The sequence below is a fragment of the Lacerta agilis genome, chromosome 14 (assembly GCF_009819535.1).
Source record: "Lacerta agilis isolate rLacAgi1 chromosome 14, rLacAgi1.pri, whole genome shotgun sequence".
Classification (NCBI taxonomy): domain Eukaryota; kingdom Metazoa; phylum Chordata; class Lepidosauria; order Squamata; family Lacertidae; genus Lacerta; species Lacerta agilis.
This window is the reverse complement of record NC_046325.1, coordinates 19,555,306-19,568,979: the sequence shown is the minus strand read 5'-3', so window position 1 is coordinate 19,568,979 and position 13,674 is coordinate 19,555,306. Positions and strand designations below refer to the sequence as shown.

Sequence of the window (13,674 nt, the reverse complement as noted above, 5' to 3'; positions counted from 1 at the left end):
GCGATTTGGAGTGCTGGTGCTGCTAGGATCCAGAGGATTGAGGGACTTGGGGTTTGTGTGCTGTATCTCCAGATTCAATGAAGGGAGCATTATCCTTTCACCCTTGATGCTGTATTTGATCCTAGAAGACATTCAGACTGAAATAAAACGTCTCTTATCCAGAACCGACTGCTGCTCAACCACTCCAAAGAGGGACAGCCATGGCAACTGTGTCTTTCGTGCTGGCTGTGGGGCTTCTGCAGCTGACCATTCTACAAGGTGATTTATGGGGTTTGGGAAAGGCAAAAATCCCCTCCATGCAGCCTTCATTTCAGGGATAGGAAGGAAATCTTGAGCTATAAACATATTTTAAATAAAAAGCTCACCACTGCATTTCTTCCTCGTAGCTCAAAGCAGCTTCTGTAGGTGATCTCACATTAACTACATCTTAACCTCAGCAAGGTTGATGCATCTTGCACCTTTAAGCCATGCAATGCAAAGGTGGGAAGCTATCAAAACAGCATTTCTCCTTCACACAAAATCACAGGCAGTTGTTGTTGCTTTGACGAGGAAAGGAAACCACATGCTCAGCATCGGGGCGGAGGAAGCCACTTCGCCACCCGCAGCAGCAAACCCGGGGGCAGAGTCACTCCGTAGCGCGCATGTGCAACGTCGCTACGTATGACACATACGTAGTGATGCTATGCATGGGCACTACAGAGCAGAGGCGAATCAGGGAGGGGCATCAGCGGCCGAAGAGAAGCCCGACGCCCCTCCCCTCCACCCGCAGGCCAGCTGGAAGGAACAATGCAAAGTACCGAGCAGCACCGCTCAGCGCTTTGCTTCGTTCCTTCCAGCTGGGCTGCGGGTGGAGGGCTTCCCTGGGTCCGTTGACGCCCCTCCCTGGCTCGCCAATGCCCACAGCCCAAGCACACCTTCGGAGCCCAAGCAGCAAAGCCAGCGCCAGCTAACCTGCTTCGCGCACGCTTTACTATTTCCAGCAGAGGCGGAGGCAAGGGGCGGGGGCGGGGGCGGGGGCGGGGGCGGGGGCGGGCCCACCCTCCACCCTCCACCCTCCACCCTCCACCCTCCACCCTCCACCCTCCACCCTCCCCCTCCCCTTCCCCCTCCCCCTCATCTCCACCTGAGCCGGAAATAACAAAGCGCACACTAAGCAGATTTGCGAGCCCCGCCACTGAGCGTGGCTTTTTACCGGGCGGCCACAGGGCTTGGCTTTGGTGTCACGTGGGGCACCAAGAGTGTCACCCCCTCTAGGGTGGTACCCGGGGCAGACCGCCCCCTTCGTCGTCCCCCCGTCTCCTACACTAGTGCTCAGCATAACACAGAATACTTATTTCTAAGAGCAAAGGATTTTGAGACTCAAGTCTACCTGGCTTCATCATGTGTCCCTCATTCTAAACTGAAAGAGTGGAGGGGAAAACTTTTTAGGAGGGTGGGGCCCCTCAATGTTTAGAGGATGTTCAGCTCTGTTCCCTAGCTTCTCACAACACTGTGTGTGTGACATCAGGATGTTACATCAGGTCCCCACAAACCTCTTTAGAAGTCTGTTCCTCTGCCCCAGCCCATTTCCTTACAAGATATATATCTTGTGCAGACACATTCACATGAAAACATGGATCTAAAAAAAAAAAAAAGTTAATTGGGAGCTTCTTGCTTTGGTTATGGCTTGCATTGCATTGACCAGGTCCCTTCCCCTTGTTCCTACATACAATCCTATGCTATACCTTTCTTCTACAATATTTCTTACCTGAAGTACCTGCTTTTTCATTTTCCTCAGGTGCTGCCAACTCAACAGCAGGTAAGAGCAATTCAATATATTGGAAGCATATCTGCACAGGAGTTTCACCCAGGGGGAGATCAAAACCAAATGAGGGCTGCTAAAATCAGAGATCATGTTATCCAATCTCCTCACAGCAGATAAGATACTTCTTTTTCCATATATATATTTTTATTGATTTTAGGTATATACATATATACACACATTATGTCACATATTATATTACAGTTAATACATTCACTTTATTCCCTAACCTTGACTTCCAATCTTCCTTCCTCTGTCTTCTTTAAATATATCCTTTATTTTTTGCATTGATTTTTTTCCCCATTCCATTCCTTTTCTCATTCTTTCTTCCATACTTTTCATAATTAATCTGATGAAAACGAAACGAGGGCTGCTAAAATCAGAGGTCATGTTATCCAATCTTCTCACCTCAGATAATGTGCCACATTAATATGAAGACAGTAGATCCAAATCAAGTTGGTTCCAGAACATTACAAGAATAGAGCAAGAGGTTTCTCCCATTCCAGGTGTTGTTGCATGGTTTTCAGAAGAAATGTCTTCTAGATGACCAACTTCCTTAAGACATTAAGCCAAGCCACAAACAGGGATGGGGAAGCTAGGCTCAAGGCTCTCCTCATTCCCCATGTACCCTCCAAAGGCCACATCTCTCTCCAGCCAGGCTCCATGCTGTCCTTGAGTGGTTCTGTCTGCTTGGAAAGCATCCTTGAACCATATTGGTGCCTCTTCCTTGCCAGAAGAGATGTGGTGGGGGGGTGTAGAAACCGCTGGACTTTTGTGTGGCTGAAATGTACCTTTCTCCACAAAGATAACAGTCTCACCCATTCCTTTGCCCACTTTGCCTGCAACTCCACCCGCTTAGCTAAAGAAATGAAGGCCCACCCATCAAGCCTCTCACACAAAGAATCTTAATCCCTCACCCATAGAAACTTGAAACCCCAATATTTTAGGAGGTTCTGCTTCCGGCTCTGGTGACAGTAGAGTTAGTGGGGAAAGTTCTGGACTGAGAGCCAGGAGTCCAGAACTCAGGGAGTCCATTGCCACATCTATGACTAGAGCTGGGTGGGGAATTTGATTACATGCAAAGATGTATTATAAGTAGGGGAAATAGCTTTGCAAAAATGTTTACATTAGGGGAAATTGTACAAAAATGCTGGTGAATTTTCATTAAGGCCTTTGTGGGGGGGTGCAAAGTTGTGTGGAACTGAACTTAGAAGACTGGAAGAAACTGAAATTGAAACTGAAATTGATAAATTTGCCCATCTCTGTCTGTGACTAACTATGGGCACTTCTTATGCTAAAATGGAAAATGAAAAATCCAACTGGGTTTCCAGAAATAATTCAGAAATTCAAGATTTAGCAATCAGAAACACTCACACACAGGCTGTAGCCCTATGATTAGGGGAAAGAGATTTTTAAGTGTTCCGTGTTCTCAAGATTTACATTTTGCTTTTATTTGTATATTCTAGTGAATATTGGTTTATCAGATAAAACATCTGTTTGCTGTTCACTTCTTCAGTAATTTTTTCAAGTTCTCTGATCACTTACATGGCAATTAAGGCCAAAGTACAGGTGGTGTTAATTGGGACCCCAGTGTGGCAGGGAAGGGCATTATAAGACTTTTCACTCAACTTTGGTTCTTCAGGGTAACCTCTCCCCCATGCAGAGGAGGGCCTAATCCTGATCATGGCTGTGGTGAGGCTAAATGGTTAAAGTTCCCAAATGCACACATCAAGGTCCCAATCCAGATCCTGGAGCCCACATTGGAAATCTGTGAACGAAAGATCTTGCACTCAATGGCAAACCACATAATTAACACCACGTGTAGCTGGGTCCTTGGTCTCATTGAAGAAAATGAGACTTACTTGTGATAAACATGGACAGCATAGGGCCAACATGTTCTCAGGAGAAACTATTGGGCAATAAATGTTGTGTAAAGAAACAGTAAGTCAGTTTTACTTACCAGATTAAATGTTCACTAAATCCAGCAGAATCAATAACTGGAAATATTATTTTGAAAATTGCAAACACTGACTGGAAAACCAATTCAAATTCAGAAATTTTGATTCCCATGTCCTCATCATGTTCTGCTCAAAGAGCTCCATCAAGACTGTGCTGCAAACCATAATACCAAGTCCTCTCATTTCTGGGTGTGTATGTGTGTGTGTTAAAGATTTTAATGATTTTCTATTTTCAAAACAAATATCCAATATCAATACTAAACATTTGCTTTTTCACACACACACACACCCCGTTGACTTCCCCCAGTTTCCATTTCTGGTTTATTACATCAAATGATACATTCTGCTGTTTATATACAACACTATGTTATCACAGTGTTATATTCATTGTTTTATGAAAATAAGATTGTAAATGTTTATTTAAATTCTGTCAACAAGTACATGTTTTTGGTGTTTCTGTAAATATATCTTCTGTAAAAGATTCCCATTCTTTTTGAAAGTCCCTGTTGTCATTTTCTCACAGTTTATCCATTATCTTTGCTAACTGCATAGTTCATCAGTTTTTCTTGCCATTGTTCTTTAGATGGTACTTCTCCAGTCTTCCAATTTTGTGTTATTAGAATTCTTGCTTCTGTTGTACCATACATAAATAATGTCTGTTTTTCTTTCAGCAGCTCTTGTTCTAAAATACCTAACAACAACAAAAATCTGTTTTTTTTAACAAATGTTACTTTAAACATTCTTTTCAGTTCATTGTATATCATTTCCCAATTTTTTTATATAATCTTGCAATCCCATCACATATGATAAAATGTACCTTCCCCTTCTTTACACCTCCAACAGTTCTTATACATTTTTGCCAATTTTACTGGCATGATATAGCATCTGTACATCATTTTCATGTAATTCTCCTTCAACAATATACAGTCCGACATAAGTTACGAAATCAACCCCATCCAATGGACCAAAATGTGGTCCAAACCCCCCTTTAAATCCATATCAATGAAAAGAAAAGAACTTGCCCTGAAACTAATGCACAGGTGGTACCTAACACCAAGAAAACTAGCGTTAATACACCCAGGAACCTCACCAAAATGCTGGAGAGGATGCAACACCACAAGCACATACCTCCACATGTGGTGGGAGTGCTCCAAAATCCAAACATTCTGGACAACAACCACACGAGAAATATGCAAGATAAACAAGCAAGTGCTAGAAATCACCCCAGAATTGGTCTTACTAAACATCTTCCAAGACAATAATGCCCATGTACACCACAAAGAACTCATAACCCATCTACTCTCAGCAGCCAGAAACGTCATAACCAGACACTGGAAAGACCTGTCAGGAATAAGCATGGACCAATGGTATGGGAAACAACCCTATTAGAAAAACTAACCAGTAAGCTGAAACTGACACGGGGACAAATGGAAGAAGACACCTTTACCCCGGTATAGTCCCCCTTCATCACACACACAGCCCAACAAGATAATGACAAAAATCTACACAACAGCATACAAATCAATATGGCTAACCTGACCAGAAACATCCACCCACCCCACTCATACAGGAGGCCAAAGAACACCACAGCCAACCACAAAAGAACAATCACGTCCCACGCCAACCCCAACCTCTCTCACCACCAAAGGAGCGCAAACGAACAACAGAGAACCTACACAGACAACGCTGACACCAAACCCTACACATATTAAATAAAACAAACATCGTCACCCTACCCCACCCTACCCCATCTCTCCATCCCACCCACCTCTCTCCCCCTTCTCTCCCTAATATCTCAACAACAACAACCAATTTGTAAAAATGTTATATGGAAGAATACGAGAGAGACATTGCACTACCTCTGTAAACCAAGAAAATCTTTAATAAAAATATTTTTTAAAAAACAATATACAGTCCGTAAATTTCAAATTCACTTTCCAAAATCTTATCCAGTCCTCGAATTGTATGTTGTGACCTACATCCTGTGCCCACTTAATCATTACTGATTTGACTTCCTCATCTTTGGTTTCCCATTCCAACAGTATATTATACACCTTCTTTAATAGTTTGGAATTATCATCTATAATATCCTTTTGGAATTTTGAAACTGTATAAGTAAATCCTTTCTTATTATCTTCTTTGAAAATTTCATTTAGTTGCCTGTGTTGCAACCAACTCTGGAGATCTTCCTTTATCTCATCATAGCCTTTCAATTTTAACTTTCCTTGTTTTTCTGTTAGTAAGTCTCTGTATGTTTGCCATGTTTCTTTCATTGTTGACGTTTTAACTGATAATACTTCAATAGGTGATAGCCAGCGAAGAGTTTTGGGTTCCAGTAGTTCTTTATATTTTTCCCATACCTTTATTAAAGATTTTCTTATTATATGATTGTGGAATCCTGTATGTATTCTAGCTTTTCCATACCACAGATATGCATGCCAGCCAAATCTGTCATTGTGTCCTTTCAACTCTATTGCCTCTTTTTTCCAATTTTATCCAATCCCAAATCCAAGTAAGACATGTTGCTTCATAGTAAATTTTTAAAAGCTTCCTCTTTCTTTTAAATCTGTAAGTATTTTATGTTTTATCCTTGGCCTTTTCCCATTCCAGTCCTCTCATTTCCTTCTCAACCTTCACAGGGTGTGGGCAACCAATAACCTCTCCACGAATTGTTGGTGGCCAACCAGCCTCAAAAGGGTCGTGGCCCTGGCAGGTCAGCATTTTAGAGAACTTTTATCCTATTTGTGGAGGCTCCCTCATAACCGAGCAGTGGGTACTCTCAGCAGCTCACTGCTTCTTCAACAGGTGAGTATCTGATAGGTATTGCTGTGCAGCCATTATCAAGCGTCACCCAAAAGACGGCTCAAGGCCAAGCTAATATCCTTTGCCCTGCCTGTCAAGTACCTGATGTCTCAGGCGGACAATGCATTTAAAGCAGAACCATGTCACTTTAAACAGTCATGGCTTCCCCCCAAAAAAATCCTGGGGACCATAGTATGTTACAGGTGCTCAGAGTTGTTAAGAGATTCATGTTCCCCACACAGAGCTACAGTTCTCAGAATGGTTTCAAAATCCATCCCACTTCCTAGGGAATTGAGCTCTTGGAAGTGAATTTATCTGGGGGATACAGGGTTAGGGTGAGCAGCAGGAACTCAAAGGTCAGCATTGCCAGATCCTCTTATTATTATTTTTTCCCCTTCTATTCACAGAATCGGGCCCATGTTCCAATACAATGTCCTTCTAGGTGCCTATCAGCTCTCAAACCTCTCAGATAATGCAGTGATATCTGACGTGCAGCAGATTATCCTCCACCCTGACTACAATGGCCTAGCTACCTCCAGTGGAGATATTGCTTTAATTAAGCTGAAGTCCCCTATAAAGTTCACCAACTACATCCTCCCCATCTGCCTGCCAGAGTCCTCTACACAGTTCCCTTTGTACGAATCCTGCTGGGTGACCGGATGGGGAGATATTGAATCTGCAGGTGAGGAATGTTCTTCAAAAGGCTCATTCAGACTCTGGGACTCATCCTGATTCATCCCAAAATTTTGTAGGCACGAGCAGTATTGAAAATGGAAACCCTTGAAACTGCTCCAAGACCTTCACAAGCACAAATCATCAGGAATGCACAATAAAAATGATAACTGGAAGACCCCAATTCTAGTGAAGGCGGTGAAGGTCCTGTGTTAGTGTCTGGAGGCGGTTGGAGGATGGATGGCGGCTAACAGATTGAGCTTGAATCCTGACAAGACAGAAGTACTGTTTTTGGGGGACAGGAGGCGGGAAGGTGTGGAGGACTCCCTGGTCCTGAATGGGGTAACTATGCCCCTGAAGGACCAGGTGCGCAGCCTGGGAGTCATTTTGGACTCACAGCTGTCCATGGAGGTGCAGGTTAATTCTGTGTCCAGGGCAGCTGTCTACCAGCTCCATCTGGTATGCAGGCTGAGACCCTACCTGCCCGTGGACTGTCTCGTCAGAGTGGTGCATGCTCTAGTTATCTGTCACTTGGATTACTGCAATGCGCTCTACGTGGGGCTACCTTTGAAGGTGACCTGGAAACTACAACTAATCCACAATGCAGCAGCTAGACTGGTGACTGGGAGCAGCTGCTGAGACCACATAACACTGGTCTTGAAAGACCTACATTGGCTCCCAGTACGTTTCTGAGCACAATTCAAAGTGTTGGTGCTGACCTTTGAAGCCCTAAATGGCCTCGGTCCAGTATAGCTGAAAGAGCATCTCCACCCCCATCATTCTGCCCAGACACTGAGGTCCAGTGCCGAGGGCCTTCTGGTGGTTCCCTCACTATGAGAAGCCAAGTTACAGGGAACCAGGCAGAGGGCCTTCTCAGTAGTGACACCCGCCCTGTGGAATGCCCTCCCACCAGATGTCAAAGAGAAAAACAACTACCAGACGTTTAGAAGACATCTGAAGGCAGCCCTGTTTAGGGAGGCTTTTAATGTTTAATAGATTATTTAAATTTTAGTGTTCTGTTGGAAGCCGCCCAGAGTGGCTGGGGAAACCCAGCCAAATGGGCGGGATAAAATAATAATAATAATAATAATAATAATAATAATAATAATAATTATCCTTCTTGAGCATTTAGGGTGGGGTGGGGGCTGGGAGTGGTCCCCAGTGCCCTCACCTAAAATGGCCGCCGCAGCTTCGCATGCACCAAGGGGAAAAAAAGATGGTGCAGGAGGCATGCCTGAGAGGTCGCACTGAGTAAGACCAGCTCTGAGGGGATTGTGCCGCTTGGCTGTGTAATTTTGGGACTAGGGTGGGAGAGAATGCTCTTTAAGGTCCCCAGTGCCCTCACTTAAAATGGCCGCCATGCTGTTTTTACATGTGTAGAATGTGTTCTTTTATGTAATGGGGATTGGTGTGATTTAAAAGAGTAGAATGTGTCCTTTTATTTTATTTATTTATTTATTTGTGGGGCCTGCCTGGAGTTTTTACATGAGTAGAATGTGTTCTTTTATGTAAAATGCATCTCTGGGTTTTTTTTGTGGGGCATAGGAATTAGTTCATTCCCCCCCAAAAAAAAAAAAAATATAGTCTGGCCTACCACATGGTCTGAGGGAAAGTGGACCTGCCCACGGCTGAAAAAGGTTGCTGACCCCTGCTCTAAAGGGACAGGGAAAAATGAAAACAGGAGCGTCCAGAATACTCTCAGGGTCAGGACAATTTAAAAAAATATATATTTTAAAAAAAACCCACAGCAACACGTGGCCGGGCCAGCTAGTAGGTTAATGAAAATGTATGCATATATTAGGAGAAAATTGCACTGGGATGCAAATGGATTTTCATGAGAATTTGTTTTTTTTTAATGCGAATTTTTAAATTTCCCCAGATCCAACTCTAAGATTAGGCACAGTGCTGAAAAGTGCTGGCAAGTGCTGAGAGATGTGGAACAGCCATCTTATCCAAAGCTAGCCTGCTGCTCTTAGGTGTAGTGGTGTAGTGGAAGCCCAGCCTCGGGCAGCAGAACACTAAGAGGTAGCACCCCTGCAAGTGTCCCACAGACTCCACCACTGGCAGAGAAGCAGTGGCAGTGGTGGCAACAGCTTTCAATAAGATCTGATGAAATCTCACCCAAACCTGCCATCGCTGCTGTTACACAGGTAACAGAGGATTTGGTGGGGGGGTGGCAGCAGCATTGGCACGTTCCGGTTTTTCCTCAGGAGCCAAATTGGGGCATGCCACCCCTGAGTGGAATATGATATCCCACTGTGCATGCTAAAGAAAGCACCATATCATGCTCTGAGGTGTGATGAATGCACCCCCTCCATGCACTCACTTCTAAAATTGCGTTTGTCTGAATGCATTTGAATTATTCCGCCTCTGGCTTCCATGAGCGCTTTCCATTTCTCTCTCTCTCTCTCTCTCTCTCTCTCTCTCTCTCTCCTCCAGTGCCTTTGCCAGACCCACGAACCCTCCAGGAAGTCAAGGTGCCACTCATAATTCGAGAAGTCTGCAATATTCTCTTTAACAGTCGCCCAGTGCCAGGCCTGGCCAGGGATCCTGTCAAGCAGGATATGATCTGTGCTGGTTACCCAGAAGGTGGGAAAGATTCCTGCCAGGTAGGTTCTTCCATGACCTGTTCTTCATGCAGCCATTGCAGGTGGCAGACAAAGGCAGGCTCTGACGTGATGGCATTTTAAAATCCCTTATGTTATTATGTATGAACTTATACTGTGTGATCATAGTACTTAGCCATTGCTTACTAATTTGGCTCCATCTACAGAGATGGTACTTGACAATTTTTCAGATTCTCCCATTTTTCAAAGAGTTATTGCTTTTGTTTCATCTTAAATATTGTGATGCTGCTTCTTTGGGCAATACCCCAAATATTGCAGCTGCCAGAGGCTGGCAAAATCACTAGAACTATCTTGTCCATTCATGCTTGAGGTGATAAAGAATTATTGTCATTTCTCAAGGTTGTTTATTCAATTTTACAATTAGCATTTACATTCAAACCAAAATCATAATCATAAACATATCAGATTCCCTGAATACTTGGACTTCCCTCCATGGGTTCCATTGTTAATCTTTTTCAACTGCATCGTATAATGTTCTCTATTTTTCCTTGAAATCTCATTCTTACCATAATTCTTGTTACATTACAAGTGTTGTTAAAATCCTCCCTTCACAGTGTTCTCCCAGGTAACTTATAAATTCGCCCCATTCTTTATTGAATTTATTGTCTTCTTGGTTTCTGATCTTCCCTGTCCCACTGTTTACCACTAACATCAATCCACAGGGGAAAAAATGGACGTCCATTCCAATTCAGTGGTAAACAGCAGGTTTTCCTAGGTGAGAGCAGTGGGACAAGCCTAGTTGGTGGACGAGCCTAGATATTGCTCAGCTACAACTCCCAACACCCCTTACCATAGGCTGGAACTGTTGGGAGGTGGAGTCCAGCAATGGCCACAGTGTCCCCCGTCCCTGATTATCGCACTGATTCCAGATGCTTCACCAAATCAGGATTCAGAAACTGATGTCAGAGTGTTCACCGTAGATCCTCTGCTATCTCCCATCTCTTTCTCCACAGGGTGACTCTGGAGGACCTTTGGTTTGCCAGCTCAAAGGTGTTTGGACCCAGGCTGGAGTTGTAAGTTGGGGAGTTGGCTGTGCTGAAAGCCACCACCTTGGCGTCTACACTTTAGTGCCTTCCTATGCCAACTGGATCCAAGTCAAGATGCATGGTGGAAATGAGAGTGGGGAAAATGGGAGTGGCGCAAATGGGAGTGGTGCAAATGGGAGTGGAGGAAATGGAAGTATTGGAAATGTGAGTGGCGGAAATGAGAGTGGGGAAAATGGGAGTGGTGCAAATGGGAGTGGCGCAAATGGGAGTGGCGGAAATGAGAGTGGCGGCCATGAGAGTTTCGGAAATGGGAGTTTCGGAAATGGGAGTGGCACAAATGGGAGTGGTGCAAATGGGAGTGGAGGAAATGGGAGTGGTGCAAATGGGAGTGGCGCAAATGGGAGTGGCAGCCATGAGAGTTTCGGAAATGGGAGTTTCGGAAATGGGAGTGGCGGAAATGGGAGTGGCGGAAATGGGAGTGGCGGACATGAGAGTGGCGGAAATGGGAGTGGCGCAAATGGGAGTGGTGCAAATGGGAGTGGAGGAAATGGGAGTGGAGGAAATGGGAGTGGAGGAAATGGGAGTGGCGGAAATGAGAGTGGTGCAAATGGGAGTGGTGCAAATGGGAGTGGCGCAAATGGGAGTGGCGCAAATGAGAGTGGCGACCATGAGAGTTTCGCAAATGGGAGTTTCGCAAATGGGAGTGGCGCAAATGGGAGTGGCGCAAATGGGAGTGGCGCAAATGGGAGTGGAGGAAATGGGAGTGGTGCAAATGGGAGTGGCGCAAATGGGAGTGGCGGAAATGGGAGTGGTGGACATGGGAGTGGAGGAAATGGGGGTGGCGGACATGAGAGTGGCGGAAATGGGAGTGGTGGACATGGGAGTGGCGGAAATGGGAGTGGCGGCAAAAGAGACCAACTACACAACGCCCATGTTGTGACATTCACTTTGGTGTCTCTTCTGCTAGCCCTTCTGTGAAAAAGCAATCTATTGGCTTTCCATCCTACCTATACTTGCCTGGAAAATATAGGCTGCTGGAGGACTCTGTTTAAATCACCACATGCAGTAGATCCAGGGAAACCTACCCCTACTTCTCTGATTAATACAGGCATTAGCCTTGCCATGTTTCAATTCCTTTGTAACCATTTGATCATAGTTTTAGCATTTATTATTAAATTTTGATCCCACCTTCCATCCATGGAGCTGAAGATGACATACATGGCTCTCCTCCTCCCCATTTTTATCCTCACAACAACCCTGTGAGGTAGGTTCAGCTGTATGACTAGATCAAGGTCACCCACAGGCTGACTGGAAATTTGAACCCTGGTCTCCTAAGTCCTAGTCCAACACTCTAACCATGACACCTCACTGTTACACCCAAAGAACCCCAGGATTGTCACTTGGAGAAGAAGCTGAGAGTTTTCCATCAATGGACATCAGTTGGAAGCTATGGTATTTCAGAATTTTACAGTGATGCTGGAAGTGATGCCTGTCGTTCCGTTCTTAAAAGAAAATTAATGTTTTTAATTGACATTTTTAAATGACGTGGAAACAAGTGGTAGATAAATTCAACACCTGGGACAAGACATAATAAGTTATGAACTTTAAATTGAATTTCTTCAGTCACTTGATCTTTTATTTGTGATGTTTCAGATTTTTTTAATTATCAATTTTAAAATAATCTTATAATTTTATAATATTCAATAAATTATTATAAAATACTTGCAATAGTTTTACTGCTTTATTCTTTGTATGATTATTATTTCTTCTTCTTTTCTCTTTTAATATTTGTGTGTATACACAAAGAGAAAGAGAACGTTTTTATGTACTATCTCTGTCTGCCTCAACTACCTCCATTTCTTTATGCTTTGCTGAGCTTTTTCCTCTTCTTTCTGCATCCTGCATGCATGCATATACAGTGGTTCCTTGGTTCTCGAACTTAATCTGTTCCGGGAGTCTGTTTGACTCCCGAAACCATTCAAAAACCAAGGTGCTGCTTCTGACTGGCTGCAGTAGCTTCCTGCACTCAATTAGGAGCCACGGAAGCCGCATCGGACTTTAAGCTTCCAAAAAACGTCCGCAAACCGGAACACTCACTTCCGGGTGTGTGGCATTCAGGAGCCAATTTGTTCGTGAGCCAAGCCGTTCAAGTACCAAGATACCTCTGTACTGAGTTAGAACATTGTGGGAATGGGCAGAGGCTAACAGAATCACTAGAACTACCTCCCCAGTAAATGCTGGAGATACTAAAGATTTAAACCAGACACTGGTAACCTCTGACCCTCCACTGTTGCTGGTCAACAACTCCAACCATCCCTGACCATGGACCATGCTGGATGAAACTGCTGGGAGGTGAAGCCCAACAACATATGGAGGGTTTCAGGTTTCCCATCCCTGATTGATACACTTACTCCATCTCCTTTACCTTATTTGGCTCTGGTGTCATTGTGGGATCTATCTCCCATATCTTTCTCCACAGGGAGACTCCAGGAGAGCCTTTGTTTGCCAACTCAAGTTGGACCCAGGCTGGGGTTGTGAGCTTGGGAAGATGCTGTGACGGCATCTACACTTCAGTGCCTTTCTATGCCAAGTGGATACAAGACAGTAGAAACAGGTTTGGTAGACAAAATGGCGGACCACCCATTACATGTTGTAATGCAAACCTACCTAATTCACACTACATGCAAACGAAAACACAGCTATCCTTTGAAATCCTCCTAGTTTTCCCCTGCAGTTATCCAAACAAATAATGCATACAAGAACACATACATTAGGAGGAAGTGTGATTAAAAGAGGACATACAAAAATATGTTACATTACAAGAAATA

General features: G+C 44.1%; 1 protein-coding gene across 1 annotated transcript; it reads left to right on the top strand.

Moving 5' to 3' along the window:
- Positions 1–200: 200 nt before the first annotated feature.
- LOC117057553 (serine protease 27-like) lies at positions 201–13,403 on the top strand. Its single transcript, XM_033168403.1, has 7 exons — positions 201–258; positions 1,778–1,798; positions 6,399–6,564; positions 6,969–7,243; positions 9,673–9,842; positions 10,814–11,050; positions 13,326–13,403. The coding sequence occupies exons 1-7, from the start codon at positions 201–203 to the stop codon at positions 13,401–13,403; spliced, it is 1,005 nt and encodes a 334-aa protein (XP_033024294.1).
- The last annotated feature ends 271 nt before the right edge of the window (positions 13,404–13,674 follow it).

Bases quoted from the DNA above. Each gene is read 5' to 3' on its own strand.
- LOC117057553 (XM_033168403.1), top strand. From the start codon at position 201: ATGGCAACTGTGTCTTTCGTGCTGGCTGTGGGGCTTCTGCAGCTGACC. The intron at 6,565-6,968 runs GTGAGTATCTGA...TTCTATTCACAG, and splicing joins GCTCACTGCTTCTTCAACAG to AATCGGGCCCATGTTCCAAT. The intron at 7,244-9,672 runs GTGAGGAATGTT...TCTCTCCTCCAG, and splicing joins GGGAGATATTGAATCTGCAG to TGCCTTTGCCAGACCCACGA.